The 18,441-nt window shown below is 37.0% G+C and overlaps 1 protein-coding gene across 1 annotated transcript; it reads left to right on the forward strand.

The window, feature by feature from the left end:
- The first annotated feature begins 132 nt into the window (after positions 1 to 132).
- si:ch211-241e1.3 (laminin subunit alpha-3) lies at positions 133 to 16,483 on the forward strand. The gene is made up of 31 exons (XM_059502560.1): positions 133 to 336; positions 1,215 to 1,325; positions 1,405 to 1,523; positions 2,188 to 2,268; positions 2,609 to 2,703; positions 3,309 to 3,362; positions 3,470 to 3,621; positions 3,931 to 4,041; positions 4,563 to 4,674; positions 5,942 to 6,109; positions 6,208 to 6,401; positions 6,484 to 6,600; positions 6,869 to 7,023; positions 7,195 to 7,336; positions 8,157 to 8,256; positions 8,369 to 8,485; positions 10,074 to 10,244; positions 10,336 to 10,478; positions 11,018 to 11,221; positions 11,331 to 11,479; positions 12,167 to 12,329; positions 12,721 to 12,848; positions 12,982 to 13,138; positions 13,252 to 13,362; positions 13,455 to 13,597; positions 14,048 to 14,165; positions 14,362 to 14,499; positions 15,224 to 15,354; positions 15,586 to 15,717; positions 15,848 to 15,959; positions 16,043 to 16,483. Exons 1-30 carry the CDS (start codon positions 148 to 150, stop codon positions 15,939 to 15,941), a joined length of 3,999 nt encoding a protein of 1,332 aa, XP_059358543.1. The 5' UTR covers positions 133 to 147; the 3' UTR covers positions 15,942 to 15,959; positions 16,043 to 16,483.
- The last annotated feature ends 1,958 nt before the right edge of the window (positions 16,484 to 18,441 follow it).

The following is an 18,441-nucleotide window of genomic DNA, read 5'->3' on the forward strand; positions in this document are numbered from 1 at the left end:
ATTTTCTCCGTCTTTATTTTATTTTTTTTCTTTCAGACTCCAGATTTTCAAATGGCCCATCTGAGGATTGACGCGTGAGCGCGCGTCTGGGGCGTTTCTTTCCGTCTTTAAAAGCGCACCTGAGCGCGACGCGAGTTATTTCACGGAATGTCAGGATCAGTCGCGTGCAGAAGCGGGACGCTGAGGACCCTCGCGCTCGGGGCCCTGCTGGGACTGGTTTATGGAGGACCCAGACCCGAGAACAGAAGAGAGCACGCAGAGTGGACGCAGAGAGTTCAGTATCCCGTGGTGAACGACGCTCAGCGCGTCATGTTTCCATCGGTGGACGACCCACAGGTACAGAGACAGATCTGATGTATCTGTGTGAATAAAAACAGGTTATTAGCCTAAATGAAATGCATTTTGTCTATATTTTCATTCAGCTTTCATAATTGCTATAAACCGATTTGTTTCATTTCTATATACTGTATACAGAGGTATGAAGTGTAAGAACACTGGGAAAAAAATAGTGTAGTACCAGTTTTCACACAAAAATGGCTAGTAAATCTCATAAACCATTACAAAAAAGTAAAACAATGTTACTTCAATTTATTTTCTTTTTTTTACAAATTCGAAAAATAACCTTTCACATATTTTAGACATTGTAAAATATTATAAGTGTTTTTTTACTTGTTGAGACGTCAATATAGACACTCGTTTTGATTTTAGATTAACAAAAAAAAACTAATTAAAATGAAAAAAAGAAACTACATTTTAAATAGGCTATAGATGTCTTTTATTTAAAACACTTGAGTATCAAAGTCGTGACTTAAACTGTATGCTATGTTATTCAGTTAGATATGCTCATATGACATTTATTTTTTCTATTGAGATTATTACCCAATATGTGATAGCCTGGCATTGGGAACTGTGATTTAATTTGATGAGTAACTTATTTTTTTTCCACTTTTGTAAGTTAATCTTTGTCTGGGTGCTTTTAATTTTGAACAGAGTTCTTTACATAGAGTTCATACATCTTTACAGAGTACATACATACAACTTCTCAAAACTTCATACAAAAATCTCATTATCTCACTAATACTCACATTACACTGTATTGGACATGTCCAAATACTTAATCTTCATCATTTGATGATTTGTGGTGGTTGTTTGTTTTGTTTACCAGTAACCAGTTTTTCATATCTTTCTGTAACCCCCACCCTCTCTCTCCTCAGAGATGTGCTGCTGGTTTCTATCTGGACAGAAGTGGTCTGATTGCTCGTTGTGTTCGCTGCTCCTGTAACGGTTTCTCTGCTGAGTGTGAGGAGAACACCGGCCGATGTCTGGTAATAATGTGCTCTGTCTTCAGTGTTGCTCCATGGATTTGTCTCCTGTGTTTGTTAACACGAGTGCTCTGTGTGACAGAAGTGCAGTGATAATACAGCAGGAGATCACTGTGAGCGCTGCAGAGATGGATATTACTCAGACGCTGCTCAGAGGAGATGCAGCACGTGCCCATGTCCTTTCAGCAACCATGCAAACAAGTAAGAGTCCCATCTGTGATGCACACAGCACTGACAGAAACACTGCAGCCAAAAACATTGATGTTTTACATTTTTTTGGCTTTTTGCCTTTTCATGTTGTTACAGATTAGTGGACAGAAAACATCCAAAATACACTTTTATGTGCTTATTTTATTGCACTTTATCTATATGCATCTGTAGATTTCAGTTACAGCCACAAAAAATATTCATCATCACAAATATTGAGCAGTAAATCATCATATTTTCGTGATTTCTGATTACATTTTATCAGAGATTCACACAGAAAACAGAAAAGTTTTGATCAAACAAATGCAGCCTTTGTGAGCAGAAGTGACATTCTTAAGGGTTTTACTGAGGGGGTTGTTCATATAGCATTCACCTTTAAAAAATGTGTGTTTGTGTGTATATGTGTGTGTGAGAGGGATTTATGGAGTGATAAAAGGAGAAATCCAAAATCCCTGGATTAATTATTAAAACTCTAATAATTAATATTTGTTTAACAGGATAATGCCTCGTTTGCATATTTAGACATAGCATTTCAGAAAACATGTTTGCAATTCTTAGTGTAATCGATCAGCTGAGGAAGTACGGTGATATATTGTGCCCACTATTTATTGAAATGTAAATAACAGTAGATTTATGTCGTTTATGTCTCTTTCTGCAGTTTTGCTCTGGGCTGCACTCAAACCGATGGCAGACTTCTGTGTCTGTGTAAAGACGGTTACACCGGCGAAAGATGTGAGCGGTGAGTGATTCACTTCCCTGCTCTCTGCAGTATGTACAAATCACATCCAAGCTGAAAAGACAAGCTTAAACCAGCATGCATTTCTGTGCTTGTCCAGGCTGGTTCATGCTTATCAGGTATTGGTCAATCAGCATGGTTTTTCTACTCAAGCTGGATGTGACCAAAATGATCCACAAACAGTGAAAATGTTGAAAGTACATGATGTCAGATCACTGAAGCTTGTGATCGATCAGCTCCTAAATGAAATACACAACCTGTGCGGATTGAAAGAAAGGATTGACTGGGAGCGCTGCATCTGTGTGCTGCAGAGATGAATCTGTCTGTGCTCATGTCTCCTCAGATGTGCTCCGGGATATTACGGCGATCCTCTGGTCTCCGGTGGACGCTGTCGTCTGTGCAGCTGTCCTGGAAACCTGTGTGACTCTAAGACTGGAGGTGTGTGTGTGTGTGTGTGTGAATATAAGCAAAAATAGCACAATTACATTCAATTCTAACCCCCAACACAAACTATTTCTCAATACCACTGCAAAAATATTCAAAAACATCATAATGCATATGGATGTTTTACTTTTAAGTTCTTACTTTTTAAGTTTTTTTAGAATTCCTAACAAGTATTGTTATTACAATAATAGTTACTTTTAATTAGCATTTAAACCAGAATAAATTAATGGCAATCCAAAAAAAAAAACAAAAAAAAAAAAAACATTTGGTTGGAGATCTCTATGTCCTAATGCAAATAAATAGAAAAATAGACATAAATAAATATTTTGATTCTTTAAGTAGCATTTTATTTCTTATAGTAAATATCAAATAAGACCTGAACATCTTCTATGTGAAATTCACCCATAAACTATTTCTCTCTCTCTCTCTCTCTCTCTCTCTCTCTCTCTCTCTCTCTCTCTTTGCAAATGTAAAGCTATGTTTGTCTGCGGTAGATTCGTAATGTATTAATGAGTAGATTTTTATTGATATTGAAATTATAATAGGGTTGAAATAATCAGTTGCATAATAATCAGAGAATATTTTCATTCACGATGTAGTGTGCAGGAACTCTCTGGAGCTCCAGGACACAAACACAGAAGAGCGTTGTGAAGGTAGAGGATGTCATTAGCATCTCACAAACCACTGGCTTTGATTGTTTTCATTATTTTATTATCTTGTTATTTTGTAACGGTGTGTGTGTGTGTGATTTTTTTTTCAGAGTGTGATAACTGTGCACAGACACTGCTGAATGATCTGGAAAAGTTTGATTCTGAGCTCAGAAGAATTAAAGATCAGCTGGATTTCGACTCTCTCAGACCTTCATCTAAAGAGCATCTGAGGAAGCTTGAAGAAGCCATTACTACCACAAGGGTATTCCTTCATCTCCTTTCCTTCTTTCTTATTCCTCCACCAGGGGCACAATCCACATAATGTAGTCACATGACATTGTTATATCAAGTCAAAAGTTATTACTGCACATAAAACAAGTGTGATCATGTACAGTTTAAGGGTCTGTCACACACACACTTTCCTTGCTGTTGCATGAAATAAGAATGTAGTTTAAAATATCATATCATATGGCCAAGTGTCTGTTTTGTCAGTGCTGACATCCAATGTTTCGAAGAACACACATGAACACATCTCCTTCAGCTCTTTATATCCGTGATGGTTTTCTTCCAGGATCTGGTGAACACGTTCAGCTTCACCGTCGACAGCCAGGTGCCTAAAATTAACCAGCTGGAGCAAGATGTTATTAGTGTGACCAACGATATGGACAAGCTGAAAGAACAGGTACTAGATGTGTTTTCTGATGCAAAATATGCAGGTTTCATATAGAATGAGCAAGAAAGAAAATATCTATAATCTATGTAATTTCTTAATATACAAAAAAGGACCACAAACTGTATTTGTTTAAATGTGTAAAAATAGATTTATATAAATTTTTACTTTTCCCTCGGGGGAAAATGTTAATTTTTTAAAGCATTTTTTTTTTTTTGCATTTTAAATTATTATTAATTATATATAATATTATTATATTATTCTTCTTTTTTTTTTTTTTTTGTATATGTTGAAATTAAATATATTAAATAAAAATATAGTTCATTGAGCTTCAAAGTTTACAACATATTTAGCATATATTTAAAATACATTTTGGACAAATATATATATATATATATATATATATATATATATATATATATATATATATATATATATATATATATATATATATATATATATATTTATTCTCTTTTTTGTATGGGATATTTGCTGCTGTGTATCAAATAACTCATCCACCGTTTTATGTCCAGGCCAGAAAGCAATCTGAGGATGCACAGAAGGCTCTTTCTAACGCTGAAAACAGCCACCAAAGAGCAAAAGATCTGGACACCGAGACACAGAACCTCCTCAGAAAAATACAAGGTAAGAACACAGAGCAGATTTTCTTTAATAATATACATTTCCTCTAATTCTGTGTGGTATATGAAAGCAGATGTGTTTTGTAGATGTTTTTTTAACTGAATCTTTTGATGCCTATTGATGAGCCATTGTAGCATAACAAATTAAACACTTGTTTTTAATCTGAAAGTAATAATTTAGTCAAGTTAAATCATTTAATACATACAACTTATTATATAAATTTTTTTGTAGATTTTTTTTTTGTATTTATTGCACTTGTATGTATTTGTATTTGTATTTGTATGTATTGTTGTTGTTTTTTTTTTAAAATATGTAGGACTTTTATAAATTTGTTGTTTTTGAGCAATCATGAGTTATAAATTCAGAGGAATTTAATTAACTTATATTTGTTCCAGTGGCGTTAACTGTGGTTTAATTTTAAAGTTCTACTTTTTTTTTAGTACATAAAAATTTATAAATGTAGTAATAACATGGTAATCAATCAAACATTCACAACGCATAACATTCACTCATTAATAAGCAACTTCTCATTGATATTCTCATGAATTCATGAATTTGAAAAATGTGAAAATATTTAAAAGATTTGAATGTTACTATGTTATTACCATGTTATTACTGCATTTACTATTTTTTAAAGCAATTATTATTTTTTTTCTATAGTATTACGTCATGAATGTTTTATAAAATATTGATTTTTCGGGTCCAAATGGACCCATAGTACAGAAATAGTGTACCAATTTTGAACACATTATGCTGGTTAAACACCCACACTACATTTATAGTAGGCTAATATAGTCTTTTTAGCAAAAGCAGAAAGCAAAAGCAGTCTTAAGTCTCTGGGGTATATTTGTAGAAATAGCCAGCAATACATTGTATGGATCAAAATCTAATTTTCTTTCATGCCAAAAATCATTTGGATATTAAGTAAAGATCATGTTCTATAAAGATATTTAGTAAATTTCCTACTGTATATATATATATATATATATCCAAACGTAATGTTTGATTAGTAATATGCATTGCTAAGAACTTCACTTGGACAACTTTAAAGATGATTTTCTCAATATTTAGATTGTTTTGCTCCATCAGATTCCAGATTTTCAAATAGTTGTATCTCAGAGACATATTGTTCTCCTAACAAACCAGAAATCAATGGAGAGATGATTTATTCAGCGTTCAGATGATATATAAATCTCAATTTCGAAACATGGACCCTTATGACTGGTTCTGTGCTCCAGGGTCACATGTGTGTACGTGATTGGTTCCTCAGAGCTCCTGAAGCAGCTGATGGACTCAGAGAGCAGTGGATCCACTCTGCCTCACGCTGATTTAGCCAAACTCCTGGAGCAGGCTCAGAGCATGGTGAAGGAGATGGAGAAGAGAAGCTTCACGCCGCAGAACGACGCAGCTAAGACAGAGCAAGCTGAAGCTAACAAATGTACATTTACTGTGGATTCATCCTGTGCATGTCTCAGCTGCTGATCTGTATTGACAGTGACTGCCAGCTGTTGTATTAATGTGTGGTTTCCATTGCAGTTCTGGAGAATGTTAAAAACATCACAAAGCAGTGCGATGAGAATGAGGCGGCATCGAAGCGTGTGGACAGCCTGCTGAGCAGCTATGAGGCCAAATTCAAAGCGTTGGAGGATTTGCTCAAACAGGCTGGAGATACGCTGAAGAATGCCAGCAATCAGAACGACATCAACGCCGAAGGCCTCAGAGACATTCTGGTGAGAATCAAGAACCTCACAATCCTCGAAACTCAAAAACACACGCTGTCAAGAGAGAATACATTAGGGTTTGATCTTTCAGAAGCGAGTGAAGGATCTGGAGCGTGAGAGAGACCTCGTACAGGATCAGATCGCTCTTGCAGTGAAACATCTGAAGGACACTGAAGACGCTCTGAATATGTTCAATGACAGCAGAACGGTGAGCATTCAGAAACACTTAGACGGTACATTTTGTAAATGTTATTTCATTCCATTTCTGTAAACATTCATGGTATTATAGACATTCCAACATTCCAGGCATTTCCTCATGAGATTTGAACAACCTTATTTTTTATTCGTGCAATATTTACATTTAATACTATTGTATCATTCATGCATGAATTTGCTTGACTGTGCACGGGTCATGTGTATGATCAGCTACAGTTTTAGTGATTTCGCTGGTGACAAACCCTCTCATGATCCCACAGGAATACAAACAGCTCGCGGCGCAGCTCAACAGATCAAAGACTGAACTCGAGGAGAGAGTCCAAATCCTCTCACAAGCAGCAGCCAAAGAGAAGATCGTGAAACAGGCAGAAGAACATGCAGAAAACATGCACAAACTGGCCAAAGAGCTGCAAGAGTAAGAGACTTCATTACACTTGTGTCACACTTGTGTCGCTTTCACTTCGATTGTCATCTCAATATAATTCCAGTTGCATTGGTTCATACAAATTTCATCCCCCAGAGGGATGAGAATCTGCTGATATATTGTTGATATATGGCATGTAAGTGCTGTTTTTGTCCTGGACAGGGCTGTACAGAATGTGAGTGGGCGCTCTGGTGTGCAGACCGCTCTCTCTGGGATAGAGGCATACAAAAACATCACCGACGCTGTCAACGCTGCAGAGGAGATGGCGAAGAGGGCCAAAGAGGCGGCTGACAAAGCACTCAATGTAGGAGACATTCATGTCAAAGTTAGGATGCATACAGCGGCCCTGTTAAATATTTGTGTGCTTAAAAATGACTGGATATCATTGCATTTGATGCCAAAAAATATAGCACAAGCATGCTTTTCAAGCCAAACATCCACCAAAATAAGTTTAAAATAATTAAACAAAGATTAGTGTTAAAGTGAGAGAAAGTGTTGTGAACTTGTTGAATGTGTTGTGATGAAGCAACAGTTAATGAGATAAATCATTCTGAAGTGAATGGGCAATGAATTAGGGCTAACATTTGGTATTGTATTTGTTTAGATTTTCATGCAGTTTTAGACTTGTTTTGTCATGTTTTGGAAACTATTTCATATAATATTTGAAAATAGTTTTGTGTGTGTGTGTGGGTGAATTTTTCATACGAATTAGATTAAACTTCTATAACTTTTTTTTATAGAGTTGCCAGTGGCTTCTTTCAAAAGAGATCAAACTTAGGTCTGTGCTCCAAAACTATCAAGATTTAAGACAATTTACATTGAAAACTTTATTTGGTCTATGCTTAAAAAGTTGTTAGTAAATATTAAATGGATCAGAACTACTGTATAAATATAGTTTAGTACAATAAAATACACTAAAAATATATATTATTAAATAATAAATTAACTAAAACAGTACATTCATTAATTGAAAAAAAAAAAATAATTTATATTTAATTAATAAAATAAAATAATGTGGTCATCATCTGAGGAACAGTTTTAAAAAGTTTTTAAGGACTTTCTTGGCCCAATGCGCAATGCCAAAAATATGTGTTTGGATTTTTATTATAATAATTTTATTTCAGGACGTCAGTGAAGGGGACTTAATCAACAGGGCAACAAATCTGAAAAACGATAGCAATAACCTCCTTGAAGATGCCAAAACTGCAACTAAAGATCTTGAAGGTATGTGTGAATTCAATAAAAACCTAACTCTGTGAAGATCAAGCTACATGTTGAATCTGCTTTTATTTAATCAATCATGTGTCATTTAAACACTGTATTCTGTCTTCATCAGGAGCAACTAAAGACCTCAAAAATCAGAAGAAACGCTTGCAAGCTGCAGAAAAGAAGAAGGAGGCACTGGGAAAGGATCTGCTCGCGGTTCAGGAGGGTTTGAAGGGGATTCAGAGAGGTGAGTGAAGAGACCACAAAACAATCCCATTCCTTACACAGACCAGTTCATAGAGAGGTTTGCTTTACAGAAGCTGTATGAAATGACAAGTGCTGGCATGTTTGATTTACAAGCCCTTGCTTAGTCTTAAAGAAACAGTTCACCCGAACATGAAAACTCTCATCATTTACTCCTTCTCAAGTTGTTCCAAACCTGCTCGAGTTTATTTCTCTAGTTGAACACAAAAGAAGATATTTTGAGGAGTTTTGGTAATCAAACTTTTGCTGGTAGCCATTGACTTCCACAGTAACCCCCCCCCCCCCAATATTATTAAAGTCAATGGCTACTAGGGGTGTAACGTTACGCAAAAATCACGGTTCGGTACGTACCTCGGTTTTAAAGTCACGGTTCGGTTCATTTTCGGTACAGTAAGGGAAAGAAATGCAAACATTAAACTGCAGGTTGTTTATTACTATAAACTTTTTTTTTAACAATTTGTTTACACTTTTTTTTAAATACTTTTTAATAAAATATATATAAAATAAAAAAAGAATAGGAAATAAAGTACTGCTGCAAAGTTCTCCACTAAATAAAATACTCTCAGTCTCAAACCAATTTCATATAATAAAATATAATGAAAAATATAAATAAATAACTATGATGACAGTGCAGCATTACCAATCCCAGCTTGTAGGCCTGCTCATATTTAACAAATATATATACATTTTCCAAAGTGTAAAGTGCAGCATCAACAGTTTCAGTTTTTAGACCTGCTCAGATTTCGTTATTGCGTTGGACCGATCGGAATTAAGAGCAAAGGTCTGTTTAATGCCGACGTGATTTTTTTGCGTCTGAATTACGGTCGTTTTTTTCCTAGTTGTAGTGATGTTCACATTCGCGTGATGCCTTTTGAAAACCTTAGGCCGGTGACACACTGGTATATTGCACCTGTCAAACATAGTCTATTTTGGCATCAATACTGTTGACGGTGTCCTTTATCAGCAGGCTTTATATTTATGCTCAACATGAAGTATAGATATTGTTGTCGTGAAGACAAGATCCTGGTCTGTCGGCGGTCTACCACTATGTCACCTACAGTAGCCAGCGCCGCGCCAGACACCATTCTGGTGTGTACAGACACAGAAAACGCGAAGCAGGTGTCAGGCAACTGACAAACAGCAGAAACGCCACGCTCACGCCACACAGCCAGTGTGTCACCGGCCTTAGAATCAGCTGCAGGCGGGATTTACGCTGAATGCGGAGACTGCCGCCACTTAATATGTTCGTTTGGAAACACGAAAATGTATATGTTCCGCAAACAAAATATTGCATTCGGTCATTCGGTACACACGTGCACCGTACCGAAAGCCCTGTACCGAAACGGTCCGGTACGAATACACGTACCGTTACACCCCTAATGGCTACATCTGTTTCATTTCCAACATTCTTCAGAATATATATTCAAAACTTCTGATTTTGGTGATTATTTAATAATAAATAAAAATAAAAATTATTTAATAATTTTTTTGGTGGACTTTCCATTTAAGACAGTTTTTCAGCAGGGACATGAATATCTTTGAATATATGTTTTCATTCTGTCCTATCACAGATGATATTGCTAAGATTATCGACGCGGCTAAGAAAACGGCAGCGGCGGCCATTCGCTCCACGAATGACACAATGGACCAGCTAAACAGCATCAAAGCAGAAGTTACCAATATCTCCATTACTCCTACTCTCCCTGACATGGACAGTGCTCTCAATAATGTGGAAATGACCGGTAAGCGCTGCACCCATAGTTTTTAATCTGTTTCTTTATCATCTACTGTACATCTTTAACCCATGCATTATTTTCTCATTCCGTCTGACAGTCAGAAACCTGAGCGGCTCCATCCCATCCCTGCTGGATAAAATAGAAGAGATCAATTCTGAGTTAAGCGCCGGGAACAACGTGACTGATAATATTAAAAAGATAAAGGAGCTGATCGAGCAAGCGCGAGAAGCTGCTAACAGAGTAAGGCTATTCATTTAATAGATTATATAAATTCAATCAACAGTACATTGAAAATAAAGCGTAACTGCTGAAGTGTAAAGCGACATCACATTAGAATTGAGAAAAATCAACTAGAGTAGAAATGACTGTGACAGGACACATGGATTGAAATAATGGTCAGGTTTCTCTTAGTATACCAACATACCTTTTAAAAGTGAAGCATGGTTTGCTCTATCAATGCATGTATTTAATATAAAATAATTTAAATGGAGTTTAATCTCCATACAGACATCCTTAAGTTGTTCAAAAATTCCTTTCTTCTGTTGAGAACGAAGATATTTTGAGGAATGTTGGTAACCAAACAGTTAACAGTCCCCATTGACTTCTAGTTTTTTTTATACTATGGAAGTCAGTAGCTACCTTTAAGGTAGAAATTTGCACCTTTTGGGGTTAATAATGTACAAAGGTCAACCTTTTGAAAAGATTCTGCCCCAGTGACAGCTTTTGTTCCTTCTTGTCTGAGAGTGTAGTTCTCCTCTTAATGTTTCAATCTCGTGCAGGTTGTTGTGCCGATGAAATTCACGGGTAAAGGGTTTGTAGAGCTGCGTCCTCCACAGGACTTGGACGACCTGCGGGCGTACACCGCGCTCACCCTGTCGCTCCAGAGACCCGAGCAACCCCCCAATCGGATCGATGGGGGCGGCCGGCGGCGGCGGCAGACAGCTGATGACAATCTGTTTGTGATGTACCTCGGAAACAAGGACGTGAGTGTGCTTTTTACTGTGCATCAACTACAGTTCATTCAAATCTTTTCAGGCTACATCAGGGTTTTAGCTTGAGCCTCATGCATGCATTCGTTAAATCTTCTCGCAGGCCTCCGGAGACTACATCGGCATGGCTCTTCGCAGTAACATCCTGCATGTCATCTATAAGCTCAGTGGAAAGGAGTACAATATCGAGGGGACCAGCATCACCAAGTCCTCGTCTGAAGTGGCTTTCTTCGACAAAATTGACCTTTACAGGTATAGTAGCATGCATCAATCACAAAAACCACTGGCGTTTTAAGATTGTTTATTTTAGGCAGAAACAGTTTGGTTTGAATTCCGGTGTTTCTACATTACTTCCTGAAAACTGTGTGCTATTGCTGTCAATAAAAGGATTTCTTTTTATTTTATTGTTTTCAGTATTGCATAGTAAGTCTGATTATTTAGATGCAGTAAAAGTGGAGTTGCTGCTGTATTATTGCATCCACTTTGCCACACATGTACTACAAATCATTTGAAAAAACAAAAACAAATGCAATGTATTTTATATTCTGAATGTACAGTAAATGTATCTGTTAGTATCTCCAAAAGCATCTGCAAGGTTTTACCTATGCATTATTGTCTTTGCATTTCCAGTATGGAAATCTTGGTAATATGCTGAATGTATAATGTCTGATGAATGCTGAATTTGGAACCATCATCTGTGCATTAATTTATATGCAAACAGCTGCGTTTGTGCAGACTGTCTTGTCACAAGTAGCTGCTGTTAAACATGTTAAAGTTTGCTCCTATTTAAAGGAATAAAGTATGTTTTGCCCTTTTTGGGGCTTTTGTTTGCTGGAGCCAATGGTGCATCTAAATTAGTATAGTTGTATTATATTATATAATTAGTACTTGAATTATATCTTATATACCAATTTTTATTTTTTCTCATATGTCATCTAGAATTTATCAAGATGCACAAGTCAGTCAAACAAATCAATTCACGTCAACTAATCCGAAGCCTTCGCTGCTGAAGGAATACTCAGGTGAACTGACACAAAACCTGCTGGACCTCAGCCCAGACAAAGTGGTCTTCTATGTCGGAGGCTATCCAGATGACTTCACTGTAAATATGCATGTTTTTATTCTATAGGATTTTTTTGGGAAAGTTACTTTTCAAAGTAATGCATACGATTTTGTGTTTCTCCATAAAACATAACTGATTACATTACTACTGTAGTTACTTTTTATGGAAAGTAATGTGTTACGTTACTTTTGCATTACTTTCTGTTTGAGCTGAGTTTGCTTATTTGCTTTTAATAACAAAAACTTGACTAAAATTCATGATTTTTATGCAATTTAATGCAATACTTGCTACTAGTTGCTTCAAAAAGAAATCTGATTACGTGACTCGTGTAAATTGCCCAAAGCGTTACACTCAAAACTGAGCTCTTTAATTCTTGGTGCGTTTTTAAATACATATTAGTTTTTAAAAAGAGCATTTCTCTCTTTTGTAGCCACCAGACTCTCTCAACTACGGCAAATACAAGGGCTGCATTGAGTTTTCCACCTTCAATGACAAATTCATCAGTCTGTACAACTTTAAGAACGCGGTTGATATTAACTTAGAAACCCCTTGCAAGAGGTAAGCTCTTAACATGTGACTGTAGATATGTTGGTGTACTTATAAGTAATTATATACTCACAATCACTGTTGGTTTGTGTGTAGATGTTTCTTTGAACATCACATTCAGTAAAATCTGTTTCTTTTTGCTCAGACAAATCCCACTGTCGATCTCAGACTCCGAATACTATGAAGGCACCGGTTACGCCAAAGTCCTGCTTGAAAGATTCCCCAGTTATCTGTCGATCAATCAGAAAGTGGAAACGAGAGCTAAGGATGCTCTTCTGCTGTATTTAGGAGACGAGGGGGATGTAAGAGTCTGAACCTTTCCTGATGTGTCTTTCATACAAATTTTCCATAAAAGTAATTGTTATTTTAGTTTTTTTTTTTGATTTTCATTCTTGTTTTCTTCATGCCCTATCAGGACTTTTTCTACAGCATCTCTCTTGAGAATGGCTCCGTTGTTCTGCGTGGCCAAGACAAAACGAATATTTTGGAGCCCGTCAGCAGTCAAGAGAAAGCAAGCCTTCCTCCGGTAAGGAAGAGCCAAGATGACTTTCTTCTTTAAGATGTTGTCCAAAGTCACAGCAGTGACAAATAAATCGCACTCTGACTTTTGCATTTCAGGGATCAGATGTGAAAGTTTTCATTACTGCAGGAAGAGAGTTTAAAGTCCGAGTAGGGAACGTGGAGATCAAAAGGACGGACGTCATTCCACAAATGTTCAAGCACTTCTACGTCGGTGGGATTCCCAACTCTTTGCGTGAGAGGTCCGTGTCTTAATGTCTTCCCTTTGCAGTGATCATGAACTGCACTTTATTAGCATTTAGATGTTCTCTAAAGTCTGCTTATAATATTAGCAAGAATGATAAACCATAAAAACATCATCATTTAGAAGTAATAGACAGAGCTAGGTAGATTACTCACAAATTTAAATCCCTGTAATTTTAATAGTAGCAGTAAACGCCTACTGCTATCATTGGCTAACAGTTTCGCATATTACAATAATATAATGTGATGTACTCTGCAATCAGCTTGGGACATTTGGGTTAAAAATGTATAAATACAATACCAAACAATCAGGAACAGAGTCAAAAACACAGCTACTCACAATGCGACACTGAACCAGATATAGTCAGATTCAGCGCTGCATCTTCTATCGTATCGTTTCTATCGTCTGGAGCTCTTTTCTAAAGTTTCCTGATGTTGTGTTATTCTAGATACAACATCAGTGTCCCGGCTCTGAAAGGCTGTGTGAAGATTGGCACAGCGGGCAGCATCACCCCGAGCGTCCTGGAGAAAGTGGGAGTCAGCAGAGGCTGCACTAATGAGCTACAGGTAATCAATCATCCAGATTTACATTTAATGACACGCTTAGTCCTTAGCCATCTTCAAGAACATATGTAACCATGTTATACAGTTCTTTTGTTGATTTTGTTTGCTTCTATTGTCCTTTGTACATGTAATATGCTAGCTTGGTTTCTTCACCATTCACAACAAGAGAAAGGCACCTAACCATCATGCTATTTTCCAGATGTTGAGGAAAGCGGAGTTCAGCCTCGGCAGTGCACTGGAGAAACTCTATGAAAACTTCAACTTAGACAGCGTCAGTCTTTCTCTGGGCTTCAGGAGTACAGAACCAGACGGCATCCTGCTGCAGAACAGCAAAAATGTGTGTATCTCTTCCACAGTCACATACACTACATGGTCAAAAGCATGTATAAAGTCTAAAGGCCTTTGCACACTCCGAAAATCCGAAAAAGAGAGTCCGAAAGTTGCCTCCAACACTTTTGTCCATCATAATTATTAATATGTTTTAAATCGGACAAGGTTAGATTTTCCGCGTTTTCGCATCCATAGCAAGCATTTTGATAGGAAAGATGACGAATACGAAAAACAGATATGAATATTTCAGACTCGGTGTGCAAGGACCCTAACTCTCATTGCGAAGAGCTCTAGTGGTTTGTGGGAAAAAGAAAATGTTCAGGAGAGCAAAACAACAAACAAATACATACACAAAAATACATGAAATGTATATTTGCTCAAATATTTTTTTTTAAATATAAATAAAAAAAATGGAAATATGGAATAGAAAATGTATTTTTGAAAATATATTTAAAAAATAGAAATCTTTTTTAAAGCATTTAAAAAAAATACATATTCCCTCCATATATTTCAGTCCAAGAAAATGCATTCAAATTTGTCACAGCTGAAGAAATACTTGTCATCTATAGGAAATGTAAACATTTGACACATTTGAATAACAATCAGTAAGAAATATACAATATACTGTATATTTTATTGAGATTTCTATTTAATATACAGTTTTAAGTTACATAATCCAATACATTTCACTGGTGGCTTTATTGTTGTATATATCACTGTGTATTTGGCAGAATAAAGACATGGAGCTGTCCATGGAGAACGGATATGTGCTCCTCAGATTCCAGAAGAGCGTCTGGAAATCTACTAAGCAGTACCAGGATGGGAAATGGCATTATCTCACTGTTTTCATTCAGGGCCAAAAGTAAGATTCATTTGCCTGGAAAGACAGATCATTTAAAATTATCTTATGTTTTTGCCTGATTGCAGTTATTAATATGATTATAAAAATATAATTTGCATCTTATAACATTTACTCAAATTATTCTTTTCTCCCTTTTGTTTTGAATTGAGGGATAGAGCACTTCAAAAACACATGTAATTAAGCATTTTTCATTTTATTTTTTTCATACTGATGTTCTCTTTTTTGTTTTAGCAATGAATTTCGCATCAATGAAGATGATCTTGGCAAGTTAGTGACAGGATCTTCATCTGGATCGTATTCTTCCAGCGTAATCCTGGGCAAAGACACCTTCAAGGGCTGCATCTCCAACCTGTATCTGAGGAGGTCATTATTCACGTTTATGCCTCCACTTGCTTAAAACTCCTCATAAACCTATGTCTACATGGTCTCTTGGTTTATTCCAGTGAGTGTGTGTGCTGTGTGTCAGCTCATGTGTGTGTTTGTGTGTTTGCAGACCTGATTCTCTTTACAGAGTGGAAGATCTGAGCGCTTACTCTTCCAAAGGAGACGTGTTGTTGAACACATGCAGCGCCACACACAATATCTAGCAGTGCAGCTATTAGCAGGTTGGTTTATCATCACCATTAAACAACACAGTGTTTGGATTTGACAGCGAACTCCGTGTCTGTTTTGTGTTCTTTGCTTCCAGAAGCGAGGAGTATCTGGTGCAGACATTTCACGTAGAGATCTTTGGAAGAAATGCTGTTATATTACAGCGTAACCAACTCACTTTAACCAGCTGCTGCATTTCATTGTTTCATTTGCATAATTAAAGATATTTTCATGTCATATCGATGGTAGTTTTCATTCCATGCTTCCATTAGAGATATAACAATTGCATTTAACAAATAACAGTTTTGCAGTACTGTAAAGGTTTGCTGTGTTTTTGAGCTCATCTAAATTGGCTTCAGAATGTTTGCCTGCACTTTTACACTTCAGGTTTATTTCTTGACTGTTCACATTCAATAGAGACATAACTGTGTAAACAAGAAAACTCGACAAAGACATGCTTTTTTTGACAATTGTTTGTGTATTTGTCTATTTAAGTTTAAGCAGACGTGAAATAAAACTGAATTCAGGGTTAAAGTTACCTCTGTTGTGTCCTCTTGCAATTGAATGGTGTAACATTGCTTGAATGTTTAAATCGACAAGACGTAATAAACTTGTATAAATGATCATTTATATATATATATATATATATATATATATATGTATTTTTTTAAAGAAAATATAAGCTAATGAGCATTTTTTTTGTTACATTATTTCACCAAAAAAAAATTTTTTTTTTAATGTCTTATCAAAAATGAACAGATGGCTTGGGATTTGAGTCACTGTGATGTGTCTGAGTGTCTGTGATGCCATCTGGTGGAGAAAAATGACATTAAAATGCATTTTATAGTAACAGCCACTCGAGGGGCCAATAGAATCCTATGGAGACTTTTAACTGGGCAAAACAAGTGAAAAATGAGAAATTAGATAATCTTGAGCCTTCAGTTTGGTTGTTTATGGATTCAAAGAGAGTTAATTGGTGAGCTGACATTCGGGAGCAGGGCCACGCCTCAAACGATCACCTGACTTCAATTCCATTTCCAAAATGATCTATCCGTTCTCCCCTCCCTCACTCCATCAATACCCTCTCATCCTGCCATCATGCAACACTCCCCACACACAAACATCCTTTCATCCCAACATCCATTCTTCCACCCTTCCTTCATCCATTTACAGGAATACAGCTCTCGTGTTTCTAATAATTCTCAATAGCAACTTAGAATTTAAGAGGTTTTATTGTACAGGCTTTAATTGTTTACCATTTCTCCCACATCAATTCCCTGTCATCTCACCATCTAGCAACAGTTTGCTCAAAAAATAATTCAGCTGCAAGTTGTCTACAGCAATCCAATCAAGAGTCATACAGGAGCACTCTCAACCCTCAACTCTACTGCCAGATATTCACATTTTAAACATCCCTTTATGTGAACTTGTGGAGCCCCCTCACATCCAGCTTCAGCATGCTAATTTGCAGACCCCCCTTAAACCTCAACACTTCTCCATGCAAACTACAGCTATCTGCTGCAGATCCATCCCCTCCAGTTATTCCAAAATGGCGATAGAAATGCCCCCTCTGTAAACATTAACCTTTCCTTAAATCATTGACATAGAGTCTGACCAATCCAGAGAGGCAGGACGGCACGTAACAGCCTCAAACATCTGGGCTGTCCTTTGTCTAACTGCAGGCTCATTCACACCTGCACGTTCTGCTAGTTTTACAAAAGGTCCCTTCAACAAATCTTATTATGTCATACATATCAGCCATATATCACACTCAAATTCCAACCAGTAACAGTATCATCAGAGCCCCAGAATGCTCCATGCAATACACCACTTGCCTATCCATCAAGAATCTGGCGAGTCTTCTGGGAAGGTGCAATTACTTGACTGTAAGCCATATTCTATTGCAGAAACAGCCCTAGGATTTTAAGACTCTCTTTCCAAAGCTACAAAGCTACAAAAATGTACAAAGCGTCAGCTACAAGGACTTCTAGGCCACCTTAACAATGCCATCCAGATATATTCCTCAAGGGAAATCCTTCGCATCAGACATTCTGTCAAAAGCAGCAACTTTTCCTATGACGGTCGTTCCTTCCTAAGGTCTACATGTGTGTTTCTAAACCCACTTTTCAAGGATCAACTTCTATGAACAATCACTGGCTCCGATTGCACATCTTACTCATTCTCACACATTCATACTAATAAAGGCTTACGAAAACAAGAAACTGCTGTCACGCTGTCTCCCTCTCCTGTGTCTCACTCGGGTCGCGATCGTCACACCTGCCTTAACCATTGAATGCCTGAACTATTTAGCCTCTGCATCCTCTCCTCATGATCAGGCCATCTACATCCCAATCTTGCGATTAACTCAGCTCTTCCCAACTTTGGGGTCCTAATTGTCTGGCCTAAATATACGCACGAGACGGTACCCCCACTCTCTGAGCCATCAATTCTAGATGCCCTGATCAACTTGACCATCATCCCCTTCCCTATACCCCT

Source organism: Carassius carassius, chromosome 20 (genome assembly GCF_963082965.1).
Source record: "Carassius carassius chromosome 20, fCarCar2.1, whole genome shotgun sequence".
Taxonomy (NCBI): domain Eukaryota; kingdom Metazoa; phylum Chordata; class Actinopteri; order Cypriniformes; family Cyprinidae; genus Carassius; species Carassius carassius.